At 40.9% G+C, this 25,887-nt stretch overlaps 1 protein-coding gene across 1 annotated transcript in view; it reads left to right on the top strand.

Annotated features, from left to right (window-relative positions):
• Positions 1–8,173, top strand: part of CWH43 (cell wall biogenesis 43 C-terminal homolog) — a 54,609-nt gene extending 46,436 nt beyond the window's left edge. Inside the window, exons 15-16 of the mRNA XM_082728377.1 lie at positions 4,263–4,418; positions 7,908–8,173. Of these exons, the coding sequence (XP_082584503.1) occupies positions 4,263–4,418; positions 7,908–7,986 (235 nt within the window). The 3' untranslated portion in view covers positions 7,987–8,173. The remainder of the gene's footprint in view (positions 1–4,262; positions 4,419–7,907) is intronic.
• Positions 8,174–25,887: the final 17,714 nt, after the last annotated feature.

Here is a 25,887-nt window from a genome sequence, read left to right as displayed (position 1 = left end):
AGTGTCTGCCTTCAGCTCTGGTCAGGATCCCAGGGTCCTGGGATTGAGCCCCACATCAGGCTCCCGACTAGGTGGGAAGCCTGCTTCACCCTCTCCCCCTCCCCCTGCTTGTGTTCCCTCTCTTGCTGTGTCTCTCTGTCAAATAAATAAATAAAATCTTTTTTAAAAAACTCAATTAGTTAACTTGTAATGTATTATTAGTTTTAAAGGAGAGATCAGTGATTCGTCAGTCTTCTATAATACCCAGTGCTCCTTACATCACGTGCCCTCCTTAATGTCCATCACCCAGTTCCCCCATCCCCCACCCTCCAGCAACCCTCGGTTTGTTTCCAATGATTATGAGTCTCTTATGGTTTTTCTCTTTCTCCGAATACATCTTGTTTCATTTTTTCCTCTCTTCCCTTATGATCCTCTGTTTTGTTTCTTAAATTCCACATATCAATGAGGTCATATGGTAATTGTCTTTCTCTGATTAACTTATTTTGCTTAGCATAGTGCCCTCTAGTTCCATCCATGTCATCGCAAATGGCAAGATATTTTTTTGGATGGCTGGATGGCTGAGTAATACTCCACTGTGTATATATACCATCTCTTTATCCATTCGTCTGTCGATGGTCATCTGGGCTCTTTCCATAGTTTGGCTATTGTGGACATTGCTGCTGTAAACATTGGGAAGCAGGTGCCCCTTTGGATCACTACATTTGTAACTTTGGGGGTAAATACCCGGTAGTGTAACTGCTGGGTCATAGGGTAGCTCTATTTTCATCTTTTTGAGGAACCTCCACACTGTTTTCCAGAGTGGCTACAGTATCGAATCAGGGTCCCAGCCCTATGATCTCATTTAACTTAATGACTTCCTTGGAGGCCCCATCTCCAAATATGGCCCACTAGGGTTAATTTGGGGGATGATACAGACATTTAGTTTACAACAGATGGAAAAGGTAGCAGAGCTAGAGCAAAAAAAAAAAAAAAAAAAAAAATCCCAAAATTTATATGGAACTGAAAAACACCCCAAACAGCCAAAGCAGTCTTGAAAAAGAGCAAAATGGGAGGCATCACAATTCCAGACTTCAAGCTCTATTACAAAGCTGTAGTCATCAAGACAGTATGGGACCAGCACAAAAACAGACACATAGATCAATAGAACAGAATCAAGAACCCAGAAATGGACCCTTAACTCTATGGTCAACTAGTCTTTGACAAAGCAGGACAGAAAATCCTGAGAAAAGACAGTCTTTTCAAAAAATGGTGGTGGGAAAACTGGACAGCCACATGCAAAAGAATGAAATTAGACCACTTTCTTTCAACAAACACAAAAATAAATTCAAAAGGATGAAAGAACTAAATATGAGACAGGAAACCATGAAAATCCTAGAGGAGAACATAGGCAGTAACTGCTTTGAGATCGGCCGTACGAACTACTTTCTAGATATATATCCTGAGGCAAGGGAAATAAAAGCAGAAATACACTATGGGGACTACACCAAAATAAAAAGCTCCTGCACAGCAAAGGAAATAGCGTAACTAAAAGGCAACCTACGGAATGGGAGAAGATATAGAAGGTATTTGCAAATGACATATCTAATAAAGGGTTAGTATCCAAAATTCATAAAACTCAACACTCCGCAAATGAATAATCCAACTAAAAATGGGCAGAAGAAATGAACAGACATTTCTCCAAAGAAGACATCCAGATGGCCCAACAGACACACCAAAAATTGCTCAGTATCAGTCATCAACAGGGAAACACAAATCAAAACTACAATGAAATCACCTCACACCTGCAGAATGGCTCCAGTCCAAAACACAAGAATGACAAGTGCTGGCGAGGCTAAAGATTAAAAGGAATCCTCTTGCACCCTCAGCGGGAATGCAAACTAGTGCAGCCACTGTGGAAAACACAGTATGGAGGTTCCTCAAAAAGTTAAAAATAGAATCACCATATGATCTAGGAATCGTACTACTGGGTATCTACACCCAAAATGCAAAAACACTAATTCAGAAGGATACGTGCCTCCCTATGTTTATAGCAGCATTATTTACAATCGCCAAATTATTATCAGCCGAACTATCCATCAATAGATGAAGGGGTAAAGAAGAAGTGGCACACACACGCGTGTGCGCACACATACACACGCAGAGTGGAATATTATTTGGCCATAAGAAGAATGAAATCTTGCCATTTTCAATGTCATGAATGGAGCTAGAGATTATAATGCTAAGCAAAATAAGTCAGAGAAAGGCAAATACTACATAATTTCACTCATATGTGGAATTTAAGAAACAAAACAAATGAGCAAAGGGGAAAAGAAAGAGAGGGGCAGGCAAACCAAGACACTCTTAGCTAAACTGATGGCTACCAGAGGGGGTGTGGGGGGCATGAGTAAAACAGGTGGTGAGGATTAAGGAGGGCACTTGTGATGAGCCCTGCACGATGTATGAAGTGTGGAATCACGATACTGAAACTGATGTTACACTGTATGTTAAGTAACTGGAATTTAAAGTTTAAAATAACCCAAATTAGTTAAGTTAGGGATTATTGTTTTTGATTTCTGTCTATAAAACCAATTCTATAACCTTGATCTCAGCCACCTCATTTAAAGTCGTGTACTTCATAAGCACTTAATAAATACTTACTGGACAATAAGAGGTTCTTTGTTTTAGAAGACCACTTGGATTGTCTGGTTCCTTAACGTCAAGGACTTTTAGAAGGACCTGGAAGGCAGCATCTATGACATGAGTTGGAACTTTGATTTTAGAGATTTGATAAACAACAAAAGTTAGATTTACTAGAGATCGTGACCTAGAATGACAGGGAACTGCACAGATTGGGGACCTGAGCTTAGACAAATAGCTCAGCCTGTCAGACACCTTATTGTGATGCTGTCACAGATCTCTTTCCCTTCATGGTGGGCAGACCTGCTACCTCCATGCACCCCAGCTCTGGCTTTCTGTCTCTATTTTGTACGTAGCTACAGCTTTTGTTTTGAATCTGTCTCCTACTACTTGTCTGGCTCCAGTTCCCACCGCCTGTCACCCAAATTACTGCCGTGGCCTCAAATGCTCTCCCTTCTCCCACCCTTTCCCTGGAGTCTGTTCTCTACACAGCCGCCACTGCATTTCTGCACAGAACCGCTCGGATGTCCCTCTCACTGTCCGAAGAATATTGGGAAGTCCTTCAAGCGGTCGGCGCGGAGAGCTCCGACCTCAGCCATCCCTGACACGCATGCAAACACATCTCCCCGAGGGTTTGCCCTTGTGCACTCCGCTTCCATCGCTGGCCCTCAGAAAAGTCCAGCCCAGTCTCCTTCGGGACGTTTGCATTGGCTGTTCCCTTTCCCTAGAGCACCCTTCCGCCAACATCTGTCCGGATTGATTCTTTACTCCATTCAGTCTTTTGCTCCCTGTCACTGCTCCGACCATCTGCTATAAACTACCAACCTCTGCCACTTAGCGTTCCCTGTCCTTTCTACCCAATTCCTCTGGGATCCTTGGGTACTTTTCACCACCTGATAGATTTCATACGTACGCACGTGCTTGATTTGTTCTCCCCAACTGGACTGAAAGCTCTCTGAGGACAAGGGTTTTGTTTTGTTCCCTGTTTCTCCCCCCCATCTAGAAGGATGCCTCTGCATGTTGTAGAAACTTGATATGTATATTTGTTCGCTGAATAAGTGAATGAATGACACAGCTAGTTTTTTGTTTGTTTGTTTGTTTTTTGAAGAGGCAAAATATAAATAAAATAAAATGAATTCTTGGTTGCCCATGGTTCCCCCGTTTTCCCATCTGGGCCTCTTATAAAATGCTCTGATTTCGTGGAGAACTGAATGCTCTAAGCAAAAACAGGATGTGCAATTTTTTTTTCAGACATATAGAATCTTTTATTTTAGAGTTGTAAATGTGGAAGAAAATAGATAGTATTTGAAAGGTAAGAAAGCAGTTAGGCATACCCTCCTGGCATTCTGGAGAATTCCTGTTCCTGATGCAGAACGTAATTGTGTGATAGGTGATTTGTTGAGACCAGAATATTCATTAGTATGCGTTTCGTTGATTAAATGTGTGCATGTTTCTTATTCATTCATATAATAAGAGCAGTATTTAGATAAATATTTGGGATAATAAATCTAGCTAATTCTAGCGATGTACCCAGTAGAGTCATGAATGGGGAAATTGGCCTAATGACGCGGGTGATGTCTATTAGGTCTCATCAGATTTCTGTACGGTGATAAAACCTTTACAGACTGTTTCTATTTCTGCCACAGACTGGGTTATGCAAGAATCTCCCGTGCTCAAGTGAGTGACTCTGAAATTCAGATGGCCAAATTCAGGATCCCTGATGACCCCATTAATTACAGAGACAACCAGAAAGTAGTTACAGACCCGAGGGAAGTTCCAAAGGAAATTCATTTTAATCCTAGGTGAGTACAGTCCTTCCTGAGGCATCTGCCTTCCTTCCCTCTATGGACCTAAATATATTATTATCCCGTGGCGAGTTCCGAAGTAAATATGGTTCTAGATGTTTGTTCAGGGAAGGCTGCTCAAGGTCAGAATGATAAGATCCTGGTTGGGTTGAAGTTAGGTCCCTGCTTTCTGGGATAGAGTAAAAGGTGACGGTCGCAGGGTCAGGTGAGAAAGATCACCTGGGCATCATCTGCATCACCACCAGCCCCGCAGTGATAGTGGATATTTGAGGATTCTGTGTCCCGGACTCTGTTCTGCGTGTTTTGTGTATTCTCTCTGTGGGCGACCATTGGGTCGGTACACTCATTATCCTCATTTTATAGCTAAGAAATTCAGGCTGAGGAAAATGAAATAACTACACTAGGGTTACACGGCTAGTGAGTGGCAGAGCTCTGAAGTGGGAGCTGTCAGCAGGGCTGGGTTGCTGAGGGTCTCAGCTCTCACCGTACAAGGACTTACCTGGAGCGCCCCACCTCTGGCTCTGAGTCTTAAAAAAATCATTCCCGGGGCACCTGCATGGCTCAGTGGGTTAAAGCCTCTGCCTTTGGCTCAGGTCATGATCCTAGGGTCCTGGAATTGAGCCCCGCATCGGGCTTTCTGCTCAGTGGGGAGCCTGCTTCCTCCTCTCTGCCTACCTTTCTGCCTACTTGTGATCTCTGTCTGTCAAATAAATAAAATCTTAAAAAAAAAAATCATTCCCAGTTACTCTAATGTGCAATTAGGACGGAGGCTACGTAGAGTAGATAACTCATTTCCACCGCCGAGATTCTAGCATGTGAAATATATTGGATTTTGTTTAGTTCTAAATAGAGGTTATCTGAGAAACCCATTTGCAGCAAATTATGTGCTTTGGAGGAGGTGCTCTTTTTTTCTTCTCATGACTAGATAATGAGAAGAAATGTCTGCATAAAACCAAGCCCAGAACATTACATTACAAGCCCATGTCCTTTACTATTATCTGACATTTCTTCTACTTTTACCAGCTTACTGCTCTAGAAGCTTCTCAGACTTCATTTGATTTGCTCCCCCCGAGCGTGGAGGCATGGGGGGAGGGATGGTGGAATGTATCTGTTTTCTTTTTCTTCCTTGTCTCTCTAAGCAACAAGAAAAAGCCATGCCAAAGTGTGAGGAATGAAGGCAAGGAGAGCTACACCGAGCCTTGACTGCTTGTATCACTGTGTTTGATCTCCCCCCTTGCGTGTGTTATACGCTGGTAAAGAACATGTGCTCCGAGAGACACAGGGGACAGGGTTCCAGTCCTCACGCCTGCCAGCAAACAGCTGGGGAACTGTGGGCAACTTGGCTAATCTCTCTAAGCCTCGAGTCTCTCACCTGCAAAATGGGAAAAGCAGTAGTGCTCCTCCTAAGATAATTTAAGGTTTAAACGAAACCTAGTGCTCCTAGAATAGCCCCTGGTGATACATGTGATTTTTTTTTTTCACCCCATTCATTACCTTTGTGCTGCCCATGTACTCTTGGCACATTTCAATAAAGTTGTTTGGGAAAAAAAAAAAAAAAAGAAGTGCATGGTGAATGCTGAGTAGGGGGTAGATACAAGAGCAACAGTAACACTGTAGTAGTCACTGAAGTGAAATCCAGAGTTTTCTGCCTTTGGTTGACGGAGGTGACTTCTTACACGGAAGCTTGAAAATCTGGGAAGATAAAGGTTCCCCCATTTCCTTATTCTCATACATAAAGAGTGTGGAAGGGGCACCTGGGTGGCTCAGTTGTCAAGCATCTGCCTTCGGCTCAGGTCATGATCCCTGGGTCCTGGGATGGAGCCCCGCATCGGGCTCCCTGCTCTGCGGGAAGCCTGCTTCTCCCTGTCCCACCCCACCTGCTTGGGTTCCCTCTCTCCCTGTCTCTCTCTGTCAAATAAGTAAATAAAATCTTAAAAACAAAAAAAAAAGAGTGTGGAGAAGTCCAAATAAAATCTTTTTAGCTAATCACAACTGCAGATTGATCCAAACCACCTGTGAAGGGAGCTAGATCTGCTTTCCCACTCAGAGTAATTATGAAAATAGCAGAAGCATAAGTAGAAACCTTGTCTTAATTTTAAAAATCATATATATATATATAGAGAGAGAGAGAGAACATATATGTATATATACACACATATATATGTATTGAACATTTATATATATACATATATATGTATTAAACATATATATATATGTGTGTGTATATATATGTATTGAACATTTATCAAATAAAAATAGTCAAAGAATACTAAGTTCATCAAAAATTCCATTCCTTAATTCAACAGGTTCTCATTGAGTACCATGATGTCATCCCCACGCTAGGCCTTGTGCTAGATACTGAGGACAAAACGGTGAATAAAACCAAGTCTTTGTCCTATGGAGATTATGTTCTAGTGGGGAGCTAAGCAATTCAAAGTTATCACTGGTAACAGTTTTGGATGCATCTTTGCTTCTTATATGCACATATATCTATATATCACACAGTCATCTCAACTTTAGAATTGTGTGAAACTTATATGTACAAGGGATTCTGTATAGTCATTCTATTTATAATCTCATTTTTTTCATCCAAATAGCATATGATGAGCCTCCTTCCATAATAATGTATTTTTCTGAAAATGTTTGTAAATGATTGCATAATATTCTATTATATGGATGTACCAAATATAGCTAACCAAGTTAGTTGTTTTTACACATTTATTCTTTCATTATTATAAAAAGTCTTCTGAGGACTCCTTATTATATCTTTGGGCATATCCTTGATTACTTCCCTAGGACTCAGTTCTAATCTGATAATAGCAGATCAGAGGTGTTATTTTAAATTTCTTACTGTTTTGAGATGACAAAAAACCCCAGACCTCCTATCTGCATTTTGGAGGTTATGTGGATATTGCAATTGCTGATAAAGAAAAGTAAGTCAGTGGCTTCATTTATTCAGGTCTTAGTTTCCTTTCTAGTGCCTTTTGTATTTCATCATCCCAACCAGAGCTGTATAATTAATTAATTATTCATCAGCAAAGTGAGTGGTTCATTTGTAGCACCTACAGAAGATTTAGAAGTTGAAATTGTGCCAAAGTAGATTACATATGCATTAATGTGACATAAATAACATTTCAGGTTTCATGATCCCTTCATCCATAAAATGGATATTATTCAAACTGAAGACTGGAGAAAAATCCAGACTTATTTTCCACCAGTGTTATCAGCCAATAATTCTTAAACAGTTGTGCTTTTGGAATGATTCATAACCATGGAAAGAGGACTCTGAAGGCTAAATGTGTAGTCTGCCTTCCCCATGTGCATGAATCCCTTTTTATTTCTGCATTTGCTGTTTTGTAAATTGATCATCTCTCTCCTGATTTTATAATAGATAAGATAAAACCATAATAGATTATGGTTGAAATTTTATGTAAGAATGTACCTTTCTGAGTGGCTTTTACATGTCAATTACTTTTTTTTTTTTAGATTTGGATCCTACAAAGAAGGACACCATTATGAGAATAATCATCATTTTCATATGAGTACTCCCAAATACTTTTTATAGGCTATTTAAAACAGGATTCATTGACTGAGCAAGTCTAAGGAAAACAAAAGTAGAAGAAGAAGAGATGAATGAAAGTGGGGAACTACACACAAAGATCCTCAATTTGGAAAAAAAAAATACGGCATTTAGCAGTGGGAAATTCTATCAATTTATAAAATATATTGCTAAGTAAAAGCATTTCACCAAATTGTGTTTCTTAAATTTCTGATAAAATATAGAATATAGGGTAATAGAAGAAAGCTTTACTGCTAATTTATTTTGTTGTTTTGGATGGAATGGTCTCTATATCTGTTATGTCCATCTGGTCTAGAGTATCATTCAAAGACACTGCTTCCTTACTGATTTTCTGCCTGGATGATCTATACATCGATGGAAGTGAGATGTTAAACTCCCCTACTATTATTGTTTTACCATCAATTTCTCTCTTTATGCCTGTTAGAATTTGCTTTATGCATTTAGGTACTCCATTGTTGGGTGCATTATATTTATAACTGTTATAATCTCTTGTTGGATTGATCCCTTTATCATGTAAATGGGCTTCTTTGTCTCTTGCTACAGTTTTTGTTTTGTTTGATTCTGTCTGTTTTGTTTGATATAAGTATTGCTACTCTCTATTTTTTTATTTGCTTACATTTGCATGGTAAATGTGTTTGCTTCCCTTCACTTTCAGTCTGTGTCTTTATGTCTGAAGTGCGTCTTTATGTTTGATGTGAGGCAGCGTACTGTCTCCTTTGCTGTGCAGAAGCTTTTGATCTTGATGAAGTCCCAGTAGTTCATTTTTGCCTTTGTTTCCCTTGCCTTTGGTGATATGTCTAGTAAGAAGTTGCTGTGGCCGAGGTCGAAGAGGTCACTGCCTGTGTTCTCCTTAGGATTTTGATGGATTCCTGCCTTGCATTGAAGTCTTTCATCAATTTTGAATCTATTTTTGTGTATGGTGTAAGAAAATGGTCTGGTTTCATTTTTCAACATGTGGCTATCCAGTTTTCCCAACACCATTTTGTTGAAGAAACTGTCCCTTTTCCATTGGATTCTTCCCTGCTTTGTTGAAGATTAGTTTACTGTAGACTTGAGAGTCCATTTCTGGGCTCACTATTGTGTTCCATTGATTTATGGGTCTGTTTTTGTGTCAGTACCATACTATCTTGATGATTACAACTTTGTAACAGAGCTTGAAGTCTGGCATTGTGATACCACCAGCTTTGCTTTTCTTTTCAACATTCTTCTGGCTACTGAGGGTCTTTTCTGGTTCCATACAAAATTTAGGATTATTTGTTCCAGCTCTTGTGAAAAATGTTGATGGTATTTTGATAGGGACTGCACTGAATGTCTAGGTTGTTCTGGGTAGCATAGACATTTTAACAATTTTGTTCTTCCAATCCATGAGCATGGAATGTTCTTCCATTTCTTTGTATCTTCCTTAATTTCTTTCATAAGTGTTCTGTAGTTTTTGGAGTATGGATCCTGTACCTCTTTGGTTAGGTTTAGTCCTAGGTATCTTACGGTTTTTAGTACAACTATAAATGGGATCAATTCCTTAATTTCTCTTTATTCTGTCTCATTGTTAGTATATAGAAATGCAACTGATTTCTGATTTTTTATTTTATATCCTGCCACATTGCTGAATTCCTATATTCCTATATTCCTGAGTTCTAGCAATTTTGGAGTGGAGTTTTTTGTGTTTCCCACATAAAGTGTCATGTCATCTGAAAAAATGCTCCACATGACTTGGCATCAGCGAAATACAAATCAAAACCACAATGAGATCCACCTCACACCAATCAGAATGGCTAATATTAGCAAGACAGGAAACAATAAATGTTGGCGAGGATGTGGAGAAAGGGGAACCCTCTTACACTGTTGGTGGGAATGCAAGTTGGTACAGCCACTCTGGAAAACAGTATGGAGGTTCCTCAAGAAGTTAAAAATAGAACTACCCTATGACCAGCAATTGCACTACTGGGTATTTACCCCAAAGATACAAATGTAGTGGTCCAAAGGGGCACTTGCACCCCAGTGTTCATAGCAGCAATGTCCACAATAGCCAAACTATAGAAGGAGCCAAGATGTCCATCAATAGAAGAATGGATAAAGAAGAAGTGGTATGTATATATACATATATATACACATACATATATGTATGTATGTACACATATACTTACCACTTCATACATACATACATATACATGTGTGTATATATACACATATACATACACATATGCATATATGTGTACATATACATGCATATATACCACTTCATACATACATATATGTATATGTATGTATGTATATATATGTATATACACATGCCACTTCTTTATCCATTCTATTATATTATATCCATAATATCCCATTATATATATAATGGTATATTATTATTCCATTACACATATATAATGTACATATGTACATTATATATGTGTAATGGAATAATAATATATGTATAATATATATAATAATATACATACATATACATATATATGTATATTATATATATGTAATGGAATATTACTCAGCCATCAGAAAGGGTGAATACTTACCATTTACATTGTTGTGGCTGGAACTGGAAGGTATTATGCTGAGTGAAATAAGTCAATCAGAGAAAGACAATTATCATATGGGCTCATTGACATGTGGAACATAAGAAACAGGGCAGAGGACCATAGGGGAAGGGAGGGGAAAACAAAATGGGAAGTCATCAGAGAGGGAGAAAAATCATCAGACTCTCAACTATAGGAAACAAACTGAGCATTGCTGGAAGGGCATGGTTGGGGATTAGGGTAATTGAGTGATGTGCGTTAAGGAGGACATATGATGTGATGAGCACTGGGTGTTATACAAAACTGATAAATTATTATCAGTTTGACAGCTGACACTAATGATGTACTATATATTGGCTAATTGAATTTAAATTAAAAAAAATACAGAAGAGCTAATATCTATTCTTCTCAAACTATCCCAAAAATATAGAAGAGGAAGGAAAGTTTCCAAATACATTCTACGAGGCCAGCATTACCTGGATACCAAAACCAAAGACACAACAAAAAAAGAAAACTATAGGCCAATATTCTTGATGAACATAGATGCAAAATTCCTCAACAAAATATCAGCAAACTGCATTCAACAATACATTAAAAGGATCATTGGGGTCAAGTGGGATTTACCTCAGGGATGTAAGGATGGTTCAATATGTGCAAATCAATCAATGTGACACATCACTTCAACAAAATGAAAAATAAAAATCAGATGATCATCTCAATGGATGCTGAAAATCATTTGATTAAATTCAACATCCATTTACGTCAAAAACTTAACAAAGTGGGTGTAGAGGGAACATTCCTCAGTATAATAAAGATCATATATGCAAGATCCACAGCTAACGTCATACTCAATGGTGAAAAACTGAGAAAGCCTTCCCTCTAAGACCAGGAATAAGACAAAGATGTCCACTCTCACTACTTCTATTCAACATACTATTGGAAGTCCTAGCCACAGTAATCAAAAGAAAGACAGAAAAATAAGAGGCATCTATGTTGATAAAGAATTAAACTGTCAGCTAACAGGCTCACGAAAAAATGTTCATCATCATTAGCCACCAGGGAGATTTAAATTAAAACCACATTGAGATATCACCTTATACCAGTTAGAATGGCCAAAATCAACAAGACAGTAAACAACAAGTGTTGGAGAGGATGTGGAGAAAGGGGAAACCTCTTACACTGTTGGTGGGAATGCAAGTTGGTGCAGCCACTTTGGGAAACACTATGGAGATTCCTTAAGAAATTAAAAACAGAGCTTCCCCATGACCCTGCAATTGCACTACTGGGTATTTGTCCCCCAAATACAGATGTAGTGAAAAGAAGGACCATCTGTACCCCAATGTTCATAGCAGCAATGGCCACAGTTGCCAAACTGTGGAAAGAGCCAAGATGCCCTTCAACAGATGGAGAGATAAAGAAGATATGGCCCATATATACAATGGAGTATAACACCTCCATCAGAAAGGATGAATATGCAAATTTTATATCAACTTGGATGGGATTGGAGATTATGCTGAGTGAAATAAGTCAAGCAGAGAGAGTCAATTATCATATGGTTTCACTTACTTGAGGAACATAAGGAATAACATGGAGGACATTGGGAGAAGGAAAGGAGAAGTGAGTTGGGGGAGATAACCATGAGAGACTGTGGACTCTGAGAAACAAACTGAGGCTTTTGGAGGGGAGGGGGAGTGGGGGGTTGGATGAGCCTGGTGGTGAGTATTAAAAAGGGCATGTATTGCATGGAGCACTGGGTGTAATGCATAAACAATGAATCTTAGAATGCTGAAAAAAAAGTGAAAAAAATAGAGGCAAAAAAAAAAAAAAGAATTAAACTGTCACTATTTGCTGATGACATAATACTATACATAGAAAATCCTAGAAACTTCACCCAAAACTACCAGAAGTAAGAAATGAATTCAGTAAAGTTGCAGTACACAAAGTTAATACCCCCAAATCAATACCATTTCTATATGCTAAGGACAAAGTAGCAGAAAGAGAAATTAAGAAAATAGTTCTCTTTACAACTGCACCAAAAAGGATAAAATACCTAGGAATAAACTTAACCTAGGAGGCAAAAGACCTGTATTATAAAAACTATAAAACTTGCATGAAATTGAAGATGACACAAACAAATGGAAAGATATTCCATGCTCATGGATTGGAAGAATTAAGAGGTAAAATATCCATACTACCCAAAGCAATCTACAGATTCAATGCATTCCCTATCAAAATACCAAGAACTACAACAAATAATCCTAAAATTTATATAGAATCACAAAAGACCCCATATAGCCAAAAATCATCTTGATAAAGATGAACAAGGCTAGAAGTATCACACTCCCAGATTTTAAGATATACTACAAAGTGGTAGTTATCAAAACAATATAGTACTGAAGCAAAAAAAGACATATATCAATGGAATAGGATGGAGAGCCCAGACATACATACAAGCTTATGTGGCCAATGAATTTACAATAAATGAGACAAGATTATACAGTGGGGCAAAGACCATCTCTTCAATAAATGGTACTGGGGAACACTGGACACCTACATGCAAGAATGGTCACGAACCACTTTCTTACACCACACACACAAAGTCAAAATGGATTAAAGACCTAAATGTGAGACCTGAAACTGTAAAAGTCCTAACAGAGAACACAGTAATTTCTCAAATATCAGATGTAGCAACACTTTTCCAGATATGTCTCCTAAGGCAAGAGCAAAAATAAATGATTGGGACTCCATCAAAATAAAAAACTTCTGCACAGTGAATGAAGGATACGGATGTGGAGAAAAAGGAACCTTTGTTTACTGCTAATGGAAATGCAAATTGGTGCAGCCACTGTGGAAAACAGTACGGAGGTCCCTCAAAAACTTAAAATAGAAATACCATATGATCCAACAATTCCACTACTGGGTATATTCTCAAAGAAAATGGAATCACTGCTTTGGAATTTTAGCATTATTTACAGTAGCCCTGATATGGAAGCAACCTAAGTGTCCATGGATAGATAAATGGGTAAGGAAGATGGGATATGTATACATAAACACACAAGAATATTACGCAACCATAGAAAAGGGTAAGATTGTGTCATTTGGGACAGCGTGGATGGACCTAGAAGGTATTGTGCTAAGTGAAGTAAGTCAGACTGAGAAAGAAAAATATGACTTCCATCATATGTGGAATCTAAAAAAACCCAAAACCAAATGAGTGAACAAACAAAAAACAGAACCAGACCTATCAATATAGAGAACACATTGATGGTTGCCAGAGGGGAGGGGGAAGAGGGGTTGGGCAGAATAAGTGAAGGGGGAGGCACCTGGGTGGCTCAGTTGGTTGTGCATCTGCCTTCAGCTCAGGTCATCATCCCAGGGTCCCAGGATGGAGTCCTGCTTCGGGCTCCCTGCTCCCTGGGGAGCCTGCTTCTGCCTCTGCGCCTCTCCCCAGTTCATGCTCGCTTGCTCACTCTCTGTCAAATAAATAAATAAATAATCAGTAAAAACAAAATTGGTGAAGGGATCTATAATGTACGATTGTTGACGGGATTGGTTCTATAACAAATCAAATGCCTGGTAGAGATTAAGTGCATTATTTGGTTACTTCATAAATAGTAGATATGATAATAAAATAATATTATCATGGTGAAAAAAAACTGGTGAAGGGGAGTGGGAGATTCCACTTCCATGACTTATTCGTTCCATAACTGAATAATAATTCCATTATTCAGTTATGGAACGAATAAGTCATGGGAATAAAAGGCGTAACACAGGGAATATAGTCAATGCAATTGTACTAGCGCTCTATGGGGACAGAGGGCCCCCCCACACTTGTCAGGTCACTATGTTGCACACCTGCAACTCATGTAACATTGTGTGTCAACTATATTCACATTTCAAAAAAAAGTTTAATTAAAAAAAAATACAAAACGTCTACAAGTGATTTGGCTCCACCTAACTCTCCTTCTCTGAGTGTGGGAGAGACGTACTGAGTGACTCCCGATGAGGAGAATACAGTGAAAGTGACGGCATGCGACTTCCAAGCTTAGGTTGTAAGAGATTGTGGTTCCCGCCTTCGTCTCACTCTCCCGGATCTGAGGAAAACCAGCTGCCATATCATAAGCAGCCGTGAGGAAAAGGTGCTGAGGAACTAAGGCCTCCTGCCAGCGGTCATGTTGGTGAAACACCTCAGCCATGGTACCTCCCGCCTCAGCCAAGCTTCAAGCTCTGCTTCAGCCCCAGTCGACATCTTGACGGTAACTCACGAGAGACCTAAACCCAACCATGCAGCTTGGCTGCTCCAAAATTCTTAACAGACAGTAACTAGTGTTTTAAGCCCCAGGGGACTGGGACAATTTGCTGTGTGTCAGTAAATCACTAATTCAACCCTTGAGCCTAATCATATTTGGAGAACTTCGAGAACCTGACAACAGCAACCGTATTACTTCATGTCTCTTACAATTCTATGCTAGCACGAGGTGGTGGTAGAGGTTTCCCCAAACTGGAACAACACTGCCCTTTTCTCTGAATTCTTACTGCCAATTTGGGGGGACAGAAAGATACAGAAACAGCTTGAATAGTAACTATTGACTCTTGACCGTCTACTAAGCCAAGTGCTTTAGCAACCTTATCTCCTGACAGAAATACCGCTAAGTTATGTAACCTAGATGCTAACTGAGGTCCCCTTACTTTCAGCTCTGGGTAAGATGGCCTGAATCCGGGGCACCTGGGGTGGCTCAGTGGGTTAAGCCTCTGCCTTCCGCTCAGGTCATGATCTCAGGGTCCTGGGATCGAGCCCCGAATCGGGCTCTCTGCTCAGCAGGGAGCCTGCTTCCCCCTCTCTCTGTCTGCCTCTATGCCTACTTGTGATTTCTCTCTCTGTGTGTGTCAAATAAAAAAATAAATAAAGTCTTAAAAAAAAGAAAAAAGAAAAAAAAAAAAGATGGCCTGAATACACCTTCACTTCTTCCTAAAGACAGTGTCCCTGCCCCCCTCTCCCTGCAAGATTCCTGTGAGTTGTGGGGAGGTTAAAGAGCAAGGTTCAGGTTTTTAAGGTCTCTCTCAATTATTTTCCACTGTCATATTTCAGTTCATAGCTGGTCTCACGCTTGCATTTCTGACTTGGGTTAGGCTACAATGCAAAGTAGAGAGAGTGCATTTAATACACCCACCCAGTGCATTTAATACTGGGACCTCTGCAGGCGCTCAGTATTTCCCAAAGTTCTGAGGAAGCAGGTCTACACTGACAGCAAGTGTCACCTCTCTACTGTGACAAGCACACCTAGAACTCGAGTCTTCCCTTGACTTCCTCAAAACAAAGTAAAATAAAACACTCTCACCGTGGGGTTTATTAGCTTATTTTGCTGAAGATCTTGGAAAGACAGGGAGGAGTTTACATTATAGAAACCCAAAACAACTTTAAATAGATATTCCTTTGTTTTACAAATCCTCTGTGCCCTCCACATCAGCTAGTTTAGGAATCTCTGTTTTAACCTTTTCTGGTTTCCACATCTACCCCATATATCTGTTACTTTCTAATGCAGATCCGATTATCTCTTTCTCTTGGTCTCCTTCTTACTCATTCATCAAGCTCTCAGGACCTACTTACATCTCGAATGGCTTATCCAAGGTGGAGATGTCAATCCTCTGCTCTCAGTAAATGACGGGAGTAAGCAGTCTCAGTTTAACATTTGAAAGTCAACCAATATAATTCTCCACCTCTGCAATATATGAAAAGATTTATCTAAGAAAGCATTTGTTAGAACTTGATACCCTTCATTATTTTTTAAAAGATTTCATTCATTTATTTGAGAAAGAGAATGAGAGAGAGAAAATGTGAGCAGGGGGAGGAGTAGAGGGGGAGGGAGAGGAAGGGGAAAGAATCCCAAACAGACTCCACGCTGAGTGTGGAGCCCCACGTGGGCCTCAATCCCATGACCTTGAGATAATGACCTGGGATGAAGTCAAGAGTTGGACATCCAACTGACTGAGCCACCAAGGCATCCCTCATTCACCATTTTTTTTTTAAGATTTTTTATTTATTTATTTGACAGAGAGAGATGACAAGCAGGCAGAGAGGCAGGCAGAGAGAGGGGAGGAAGCAGGCTCCCCGCTGAGCAGAGAGCCTGATGCGGGGCTCGATCCCAGGACCCTGGGATCATGACCTGAGCCGAAGGCAGCGGCTTAACCCACTGAGCCACCCAGGCGCGCCATCTCATTCACCATTTTTTAAAAAATGTCTTAGCAATCTGGGAATAAGAAGAAAACTTAATAATGTATATGTACTTACAGTGAACATGGCAACACTGAACTATTGAAAAAAAAAACGACTGGAAAAAAAAACTATTGAAAAAAATTTTTTTTCTTGAGATCAGGCATGGCTTTTTTTTTTTTTTAAGATTTTATTTGTTTATATGAGAGAGAGAGAGCAAGAGGGAGAGCACAAGAGGAAGGAGAGGGAGAAACAGGCTCCCCACCGAACAGGGAGCCTGACGTGGGGGCTTGATCCTAGGACTCTGAAATCATGACCTGAGCTGAAGGCAGACACTTAACCAACTGAGCCACACAGATGTTCCCAGACATGGCTTTTTTGATGAGGTCAAAGAATGCCTGCTATGACCATTTCAGTTGTCCTAGAGGTCCTACCCAGAGCAATAGGGCTAGAAAAACAAATAAAAGGTATAAGGAAAAACAAATAAAAGGTATAAGAATTGGAAAAGAAAAAATAAAATTGTCATTATTTCAGACCATATGATTTGTTTATGTAAGAAAACCCACCAGAATCTACAGATAAACTTTTAGAATTACTAGAAGCAGAAATGAAATGGAAAACCCATGTTAGGACAAACTGGAAATAAGTCATCACTCAAAAGAACTTCAAGCCTGCTTCAAGTCATTCTAAGTCCTTGCTCCTTAAAGTATGGAATCATGGACCATCAGTCCTGCATTAGGATTCTCCAGGGAGACAGAACCAATAGGATGGAGATTAGATAGATAGATAGAGATAGATAAATCCATCTATATAAGTGGATTTATAATATGAAATTGGCTCATACAATTACAGAGGCTGAGAAGTCCTATAATCTACCATCGGCAAACTGGAGACCCAGAGGAGCTGGTGGTATAATTCGATCTGAATCTGAAGACCTGAACCAGGAAAGCCAATGATACACATTCCAGTCTGGGTTTGAAGGCCCGAGAACCAAGAGAGCTAAGGGCAGGAGATCTATATTCTGTTCAAGCAACCAGGCAGGAAGAAAAAAAGTGTGAATTCCCTCTTCTTCCACCTTTTGTTTTACTCAAGCCCTCACTAAACTGTATGTCGTCCACCCATATGAGGAGAGAAATATACTGAGTCCACAGATCTAAATGCTAATCTCATCCAGACACACCCTTCCAGAAATACTCAGATATGATGCTTAATCTGGGCATCCTCTGGCCTGTCAAGTTGACATGTAAACTTAACCATCACATCACTGACATCACTGGGGTGGTGGCAGCTTCTGGAAAATGAGGATTCTCAAGGTTTGCCCCAGTTCTCCTATATCAAAATTTTCACTTTAACAAGAGCCACAAGTTATGTCAGTTGGAGAAGCTCTGATCTTGGTGGACCAAAAAAATCTCAAGCCCTGAACTGAGACTGAGGTGACTCCAAATGGCTGAAGGCCCAAGACTCTTGGCAAAATAAGTAAATAAAATATGATAAAATAAAATCCAATGAATAATCCTCTTAGGAGGGAGCTAATAGATCTCAAAGTATTTCTACAAGTAATTCGTACACAAAATGTCCACTACATAACCAAAGATAACTGAGCACAATAGGGGATAGGACACCATAAACCATGATGAGCAGAAACAACAGAAACAGACACACTGAGGCTTCAGGTATGGGATCTATCAGATACAGACTACAAAAATTATGCTTACTATGTTCAAGGACATAAAAGCCATGCTTGAATATTCTGACAGGAAACGAAAACTATAAAAAGTGACGTGGCAGGTTTGAAAAAAAAATTCTAGAATTCTCCAAAAAACTATCTTTGAAATTAAGAATTCAGTGAAATGTTTAAAAAAAAAAAAAGAGGGGCACCTGGGTGGCTCAGTGGGTTAAAGCCTCTGCCTTCGGCTCAGGTCATGATCCCGGAGTCCTGGGATGGAGCCCCACATCGGGCTCTCTGCTTGGTGGGGAGCCTGCTTCCCTTCCTCTCTCTGCCTACTTCTCTGCCTACTTGTGATCTCCATCTCTCAAATACATAAATAAAATCTTTAAAAAAAATTTATTTATGTATTTGAGAGAGAGAGCTGGCAGGGGTATGGGCAGAGGGATAGGGAGAAAGAATTTCCAGCAGATTCGACAATGAACAGGGAGCTCCATGCAGGCCTTGATCTTAGGACCCTGAGATCATGACCTGAAATGAAACCAGGAGTCAGAAGTTTAACTGACTGAGCCAGCTACGTGCCCTCAGTGAAACGTTTTAATACCAGCAGAAGAACTGAAGATAGGTAAGAAGAAACTCAGATCCAGAGATGGAAGAGTCCCAGGAAATAGAGAAAAGGGGAAAAGGCAAATGCATGCATTTTATTTTTGCAAAGACATTATCTTTGGTCTACACATAAAGAAAAACGTAGGGGCTCCTGGGTGGCTCAGTGGGTTAAGCGTCTGCCTTTGGCTCAGGTCATGATCCCAGGGTCCGGGATTGAGCCCCAAGTTGGGCTTTCTACTCAGCGGGGAGTCTGCTTCCCCCTTGCTCTCTGCCTGCTTCTCTGCCCACTTGTGATCTCTGTCAAATAAATGAATAAAATCTTAGAAAAAAAAAAGAAAAACATATTTAATAATCTCTTTACACCTATACGCTAGTGTGCTTCAAAGTCGTGTGCTCTGTGCAAGTCTAAGGATACACCCTTCACTGATTTTAACAGAAAGTACACAGAGCCCTGATATTATGTAATCCCCCTTAACCTGATGGTTGTTATTCCAATGAGTTTAGTCAGAGGGCCTCTAACCGTGTGGTCTGGCACACGCTTGCCATTGCTGAGTCCTGAGGTAAAATAAAGGCCCTGATGTTTGGGGTGGGCTGAGGGTGTGGCTGACCACAACTTCCCTGACTCTGGGCCCTCTGAGTAGACCCACTGGACTGCCTTGAAGTAGGAGGCTCAGGCCTGTGGTAGATTGGGGGAAAGAAGCTCAAGGGCACTGCTTTGGAGACTTCGAGAAGGTGGCTAAACTCGAAATGATTAATAAGCTGGCAACCCTGCGAAATACAACATGCTCTTAGCAATCCTTATTTTTAGGGGTTCTAAAGAAATCTATGGATTAGAAGTTAAATCAACTCTAGGGAAATGTGGGGTTCCTGTTAATGATAGCACCAGAGTTCCTACTCTATAATTGGCTACAGGATGACTGGGAATTCTAATTCCTCCTCAATTGTAGCTTACTTTGTAGAGAAGGAAAGTGGACAGACTCCTCATGTTTGTACTGCTTCCTGGCAGAGTAAGATACTATATAAACATTTTCTTTGCCATAACAGAAATTTTCTAACAATATCCTTGTAAACATTTTCTAATGTTTCTGGCAGTTTTCCACTTGGATTTATTTTTTTCCCTTAAAAATGTTAGCTATCTAGCAATATGTTGACTATGGCTTTTGTTTTCTTTCTTTTTTTTCCAGATTCTTTTTACATTTAAGATGATAATTCACTTGTTTTTTCAGTATGCCTCCAGGGAGACAGGTATCATGGACGGACTGTGTGCCCCCCCAAATTCCTATGTTGGAATCCTACTGTCTAATATGATGGCATTAGGAGGTAGAGCCTTTGAGAAGAAATTTGGTCACAAGAGTGGAGCTGTCATGAATCCGATTGGTGCCCTTATAAAGAAGAGACCCAAAAGCTTTCTGTCTCTCTCTCTGCTCTTTACCATGTGACCATACAAGGAGAAGACAGCCGTCTACACACCAGGAAAAGAGCCCTCACCAGATAGTGGATCTGCTGGCCCCTTGATCTGGGACTTCCCCCTCTCCAGAATTGTGGGAAGTATTTGTTGTTTGTTGAAGCCACCCAGTCCATGGTCATTTGTTATATCGGCCCAACAGCTCTGATAACCCAGTGACTCAACCTGGGGTGGGGGTGGTCAGTAGAGAGGAAGGGAGTCCAGTGGGGAGAAATGGAAACATTCCAATCTCTAACCCTACTTGACAGTGGTCACTCTTGTAATAGCTGATGTTTCCTCTGTTCCGGAGACCAGGCTTCACCTTTCTTCTCTCTTTGCTCTCCAACAAAATTTTCACTTAGTGGAATCTGGTAACTCAAGAGTTGTATTCTCTTGCCTCTCATTTCTTATTTGTTTTTTTTAAAGATTTTATTTATTTATTTGACAGACAGAGATCACAAGTAGGCAGAGAGGCAGGCAGAGAGAGAGGAGGAAGCAGGCTCCCTGCTGAGCAGAGAGCCCCATGTGGGGCTCAATCCGAGGGCCCTGGGATCATGACCTGAGCTGAAGGCAGAGGCTTTAACCCACTGAGCCACCCAGGCGCCCCTCTTATTTGCTTTTTGAGCATCAGTATGCTCTTTTAAATGTTTTTAAAGATTTTATTTATTTGACACAGAGAGAGAGAGAGAGCACACACATGCAGGGGGAGCAGCAGGCAGAGGGAGAGAGAAGCGGGCTCCTGGCTGAGCAGGAAGCCCGATGCGGGGCTCAATCCCAGGACCCTGGGATCAAATTTAGGATTTAGGCAAATCCTAAGAGAATTTGCCCATTTCAGCATCCTGGAGTTCATCATCACAGGGCTGGAGAGGACTCCAGAACCCAGGTAAATCAGCTCTCACTCTACAGGTGAGAAGACGGAATTCAGAGGCACTGGGTGACTGATGGAAGGATACAACTAAATGGTTGAAAAGCTGGAACAAGAATGCAGTTTTTTTTTTTAATATTTTATTTATTTATTTGACAGACAGAGATCACAAGTAGGCAGAGAGGCAGGTAGAGAAAGAGGCGGGGAAGCAGGCTCCCTGCTGAGCAGAGAGCCCAACTCGGGGCTTGATCCCAGGACCCTGAGATCATAACCTGAGCCAACGGCAGACGCTTAACCCACTGAACCCCCCAGGTGCCCCCACAGTTTTCTTGACTCCCTGGCCCAGAATTCCACCTTCCTCAGGGTCCTGCCTCTTGTAAAATTTGTTGGGGAAAAGCATTTCCAGGGAATATCATGAAAATCTGATGCATAGTCCAAAGCTCTCTACTATGAAAACTGACGTTCCAACCTGAGTTACAGCTGCCTGACTCACACATGTCTCAGATACACGGCCTCGTCCTGGATTTACCACCCTGCTAGGGCAGAGTTGATCCCCCACTGGGGCAGGGCCCACATTTCTGGGGCAGATTTCTTTCCCAGCCACCCCTCTGACCTCATGTGTCCCCTTCACTTTGTCAGACCCAGCGTCAGCCGCCTTGTGGAAGCTCTACTTCCTCCATCTCGTGAGGTCCCTTGACGAGAGGGAAGCCATGTCCACCCGCTGCCTAACTTGGTCACCAATGTATTGCCTACTGGCTGGCTGGCTGTTAGAGTTCATCCCACTTTCCCCTACTCCCCCTCTCTCTTCTGCCCCTCCAACAACACTCCCACCTGAAGGAGGCAGGACTTTGCCTCTGCTGGAAATTTTGAGGGGACAGAGACTCAAGGACCCTCTTGTGGTTAAGGACATTAGCTCCTTCTACCGACAGCGGGGCTCCTTTGGGGTCAGGGTCTACTCTCATAGCCCGTGTTCCCTTCCAGCGACTTAGCTGAAGGATCAGGCCAGGGCTCTTTGAACATTTTTAATGTGTATCTCTGTATTATTTAGAATTTAAACATGGAGCAATGCAGTGTATACTCTCAATGTATCTATTTGTAACTTACATGTATGTTTGCCTACAAATTCATATATCAAATATAAGTAAAGCTTAATTTCCCTCCAATATTTTGGGGTAAAAAGAAATAAACACAGAAGTCATAATAGTTTCTCGTTACACTTTCTCCCTCCCCCACCACTCCCCAGAACTATAGAGGTAGGCAGTGGATGGAACCACGAATGGGACACATTGGCATTTAGGAGTAGTAATAACAATTGCTGCCCCTTTTGGAGGACCTCCTGTGTGCCAGGCTTGGCACCAAGTCCTCCCTTAAAATGTTCCATGGAATTCATGCAGGGGCACCATGTGGTTAGCATTATTGATTCTCATTTTATTGTTGAGGAAACGGATGCTGAGTTCAGTTCGTGATCACCACCAGCAAGAGGCAGGGCACAATCCAAGTTCGGTCTCTCTGATTTGAACCACATTTTGGTTGCTGTACCTGCTTCTTCCGGGGTCAACAGCAGACTGCCGCCGAGGGCTTCCGGGGCTTGGGCTCTCTGCTGAGCCCTGGACAGACAGACAGCAGGTAGCAGACGCTACCTCCCTAAAGCTGTTGCCCTCCTGGGTGGGCTCTGACATCCTGTGGACTCCCTTAGATCTGACTGAAAAGAGTTTGATAAAGTGGAGCCTATTTTATGAGGTTTAAAGAAATCACTGCATGGAATTCGCTGGGGACATTTTTTTAAAATTTATTTTTTATTTTCAGCATAACAGTATTCATTATTTTTGCACCACACCCAGTGCTCCATGCAATCCGTGCCCTCTATAATACCCACCACCTGGTACCCCGACCTCCCACCCCCCGCCCCTTCAAAACCCTCGGATTGTTTTTCAGAATCCATAGTCTTTCATGGTTCACCTCCCCTTCCAATTTCCCCCAACTCCCTTCTCTTCTCTAACTCCCCATGTCCTCCATGCTATTTGTTATGCTCCACAAATAAGTGAAACCATATGATAATTGACTCTCTCTGCTTGACTTATTTCACTCAGCATAATCTCTTCCAGTCCCGTCCAGGCTGCTACAAAAGTTAGGTATTCATCCTTTCTGATGGAGGCATAATACTTCATAGTGTATATGGACCACATCTTCCTTATCCATTCATCCGTTGAAGGGCATCTTGGTTCTTTCCACAGTTTGGCGACCGTGGCCATTGCTGCTATAAACATTGGGGTACAGATGGCCCTTCTTTTCGCGACATCTGTATCTTTGGGGTAAATACCCAGGAGTGCAATGGCAGGGTCATAGGGAAGTTCTATTTTTAATCTCTTGAGGAATCTCCACACTGTTCTCCAAAGAGGTTGCACCAACTTGCATTCCCACCAACAGTGTAAGAGGGTTCCCCTTTCTCCACATTCTCTCCAACACATGTTGTTTCCTGTCTTGCTAATTTTGGCCATTCTTACTGGTATAAGGTGATATGTCAATGTAGTTTTAATTTGAATCTCCCTGATGGCTAGTGATGATGAACATTTTTTCATGTGTCTGATAGCCATTTGTATGTCCTTATTGGAGAAGTGTCTGTCCATATCTTCAGCCCATTTTTTGAGATGATTGTCTGTTTTGTGTGTGTTGAGTTTGAGGAGTTCATTATAGATCCTGGATATCAACCTTTTGTCTGTACTGTCATTTGCAAATATCTTCTCCCATTCCATGGGTTGCCTCTTTGTTTTCTTGACTGTTTCCTTGGCTGTGCAGAAGCTTTTGATTTTGATGAAGTCCCAAAAGTTCATCTTTGCTTTTGTTTCCTTTGCCTTTGGAGACATATCTTGAAAGAAGTTGCTGTGGCTGACATTGAAGAGATTACTACCTATGTTCTCCTCTAGGATTCTGATGGATTCCTGTCTCACGTTGAGGTCTTTTATCCATTTTAAGTTTATCTTTGTGTATGGTGTAAGAGAATGGTCGAGTTTCATTCTTCTACATATAGTTGCCCAGTTTTCCCAGCACCATTTATTGAAGAGACTGTCTTTTTTCCACTGTATATTTTTTCCTGTTTTGTCGAAGATTATTTGACCATAGAGTTGAGGGTCCATATCTGGGCTCTCTACTCTGTTCCACTGGTCTATGTGTCTGTTTTATGCCAGTACCATGCTGTCTTGGTGATCACAGCTTTGTAGTAAAGCTTGAAATCAGGTAATGTGATGCCCCCAGTTTTATTTTTGTTTTTCAACACTTCCTTAGCGATTCGGAGTCTCTTCTGATTCCATACAAATTTTAGGATTATTTGTTCCAGCTCTTTGAAGAATACTGGTGGAATTTTGATCAGAATAGCATTAAAAGTATAGATTGCTCTAGGTAGTATAGACATTTTAACAATGTTTATTCTTCTGATCCAAGAGCATGGAATGGTCTTCCATCTTTTTGTGTCTTCTTCGATTTCTTTCATGAGTATTCTGTAGTTTCTCGAGTATAGATCCTTTACCTCTTTGGTTAGGTTTATTCCCAGGTATCTTATGGTTCTTGGTGCTATAGTAAATGGAATCGATTCTCTAATTTCCCTTTCTGTATTTTCATTATTAGTGTATAAGAAAGCCACTGATTTCTGTACATTGACTTTGTATCCTGCCATTTTGCTGAATTGTTGTATGAGTTCTAGTAGTTTGGCGGTGGAGTCTTTTGGGTTTTCCATATAAAGAATCATGTCATCTGCAAAGAGAGAGAGTTTGACTTCTTCACAGATAGAGAGAAAGGATCAGGAGGAAGCCTGGAACAAACAGCTTAGAAGCCACGAAAACAGAATCAGGGAAATAAATGATGCCATGAAATGTTCCAACGTCAGAATTATTGGAATCCCTGAAGGGGAGGAGAAAGAAAGAAGTCTAGAAGATATAGTGGAACAAGTTCTTCATGAAAATTTTCCAAATCTCATGAATGGAACCAGCGTTCATGTACTAGAGGCCGAAAGGTTTCCCCCCAAGACTACAGATTCTCGAAAGTCCTCGAGACACCTAATGGTAAGAATGAAGAATTGTAATTGTAGGCAGAACCTCTTGAAAGCAGCTAGGACAAAGAAGATCCTTACGTACAGAGGAAAGCCCATCAGAATAACGTCAGACCTGTCCACAGAGACCTAGCAAACCAGAAAGGGCTGGCAAGATATATTCAGGGCACTGAATGAGAAGAACATAGCCAAGAATACTTTATCCAGCAAGACTGACATTCAAAATGGAGGGAGAGATAAAGAGTTTCCAGGACCGGCAAGGCTTAAAAGACTATGCAACTACCAAGCTGATACTGCAGGAAATATTAAGGGGGCTTCTTTAAAGGAGGAAAAAGCCCAAGAATAGCATTCAACGGAAATATAGAGACAATCTACAGAAAGAAAGACTTCAAAGGTAACACGATGTCAATAAAAACGTATCTATCAATAATCACCCTCAGTGTGAATGGCCTAAATGCGCCCATAAAACAGCACAGAGTTGCAGACTGGATAAAACGACAGGACCCATCCATATGTTATCTACAAGAGAC

The sequence above is a fragment of the Mustela nivalis genome (genome assembly GCF_964662115.1).
Source record: "Mustela nivalis genome assembly, chromosome: 4".
Classification (NCBI taxonomy): domain Eukaryota; kingdom Metazoa; phylum Chordata; class Mammalia; order Carnivora; family Mustelidae; genus Mustela; species Mustela nivalis.
Note: the sequence above shows the minus strand (reverse complement) of the source record. Positions and strands in the feature narration are given on the sequence as shown.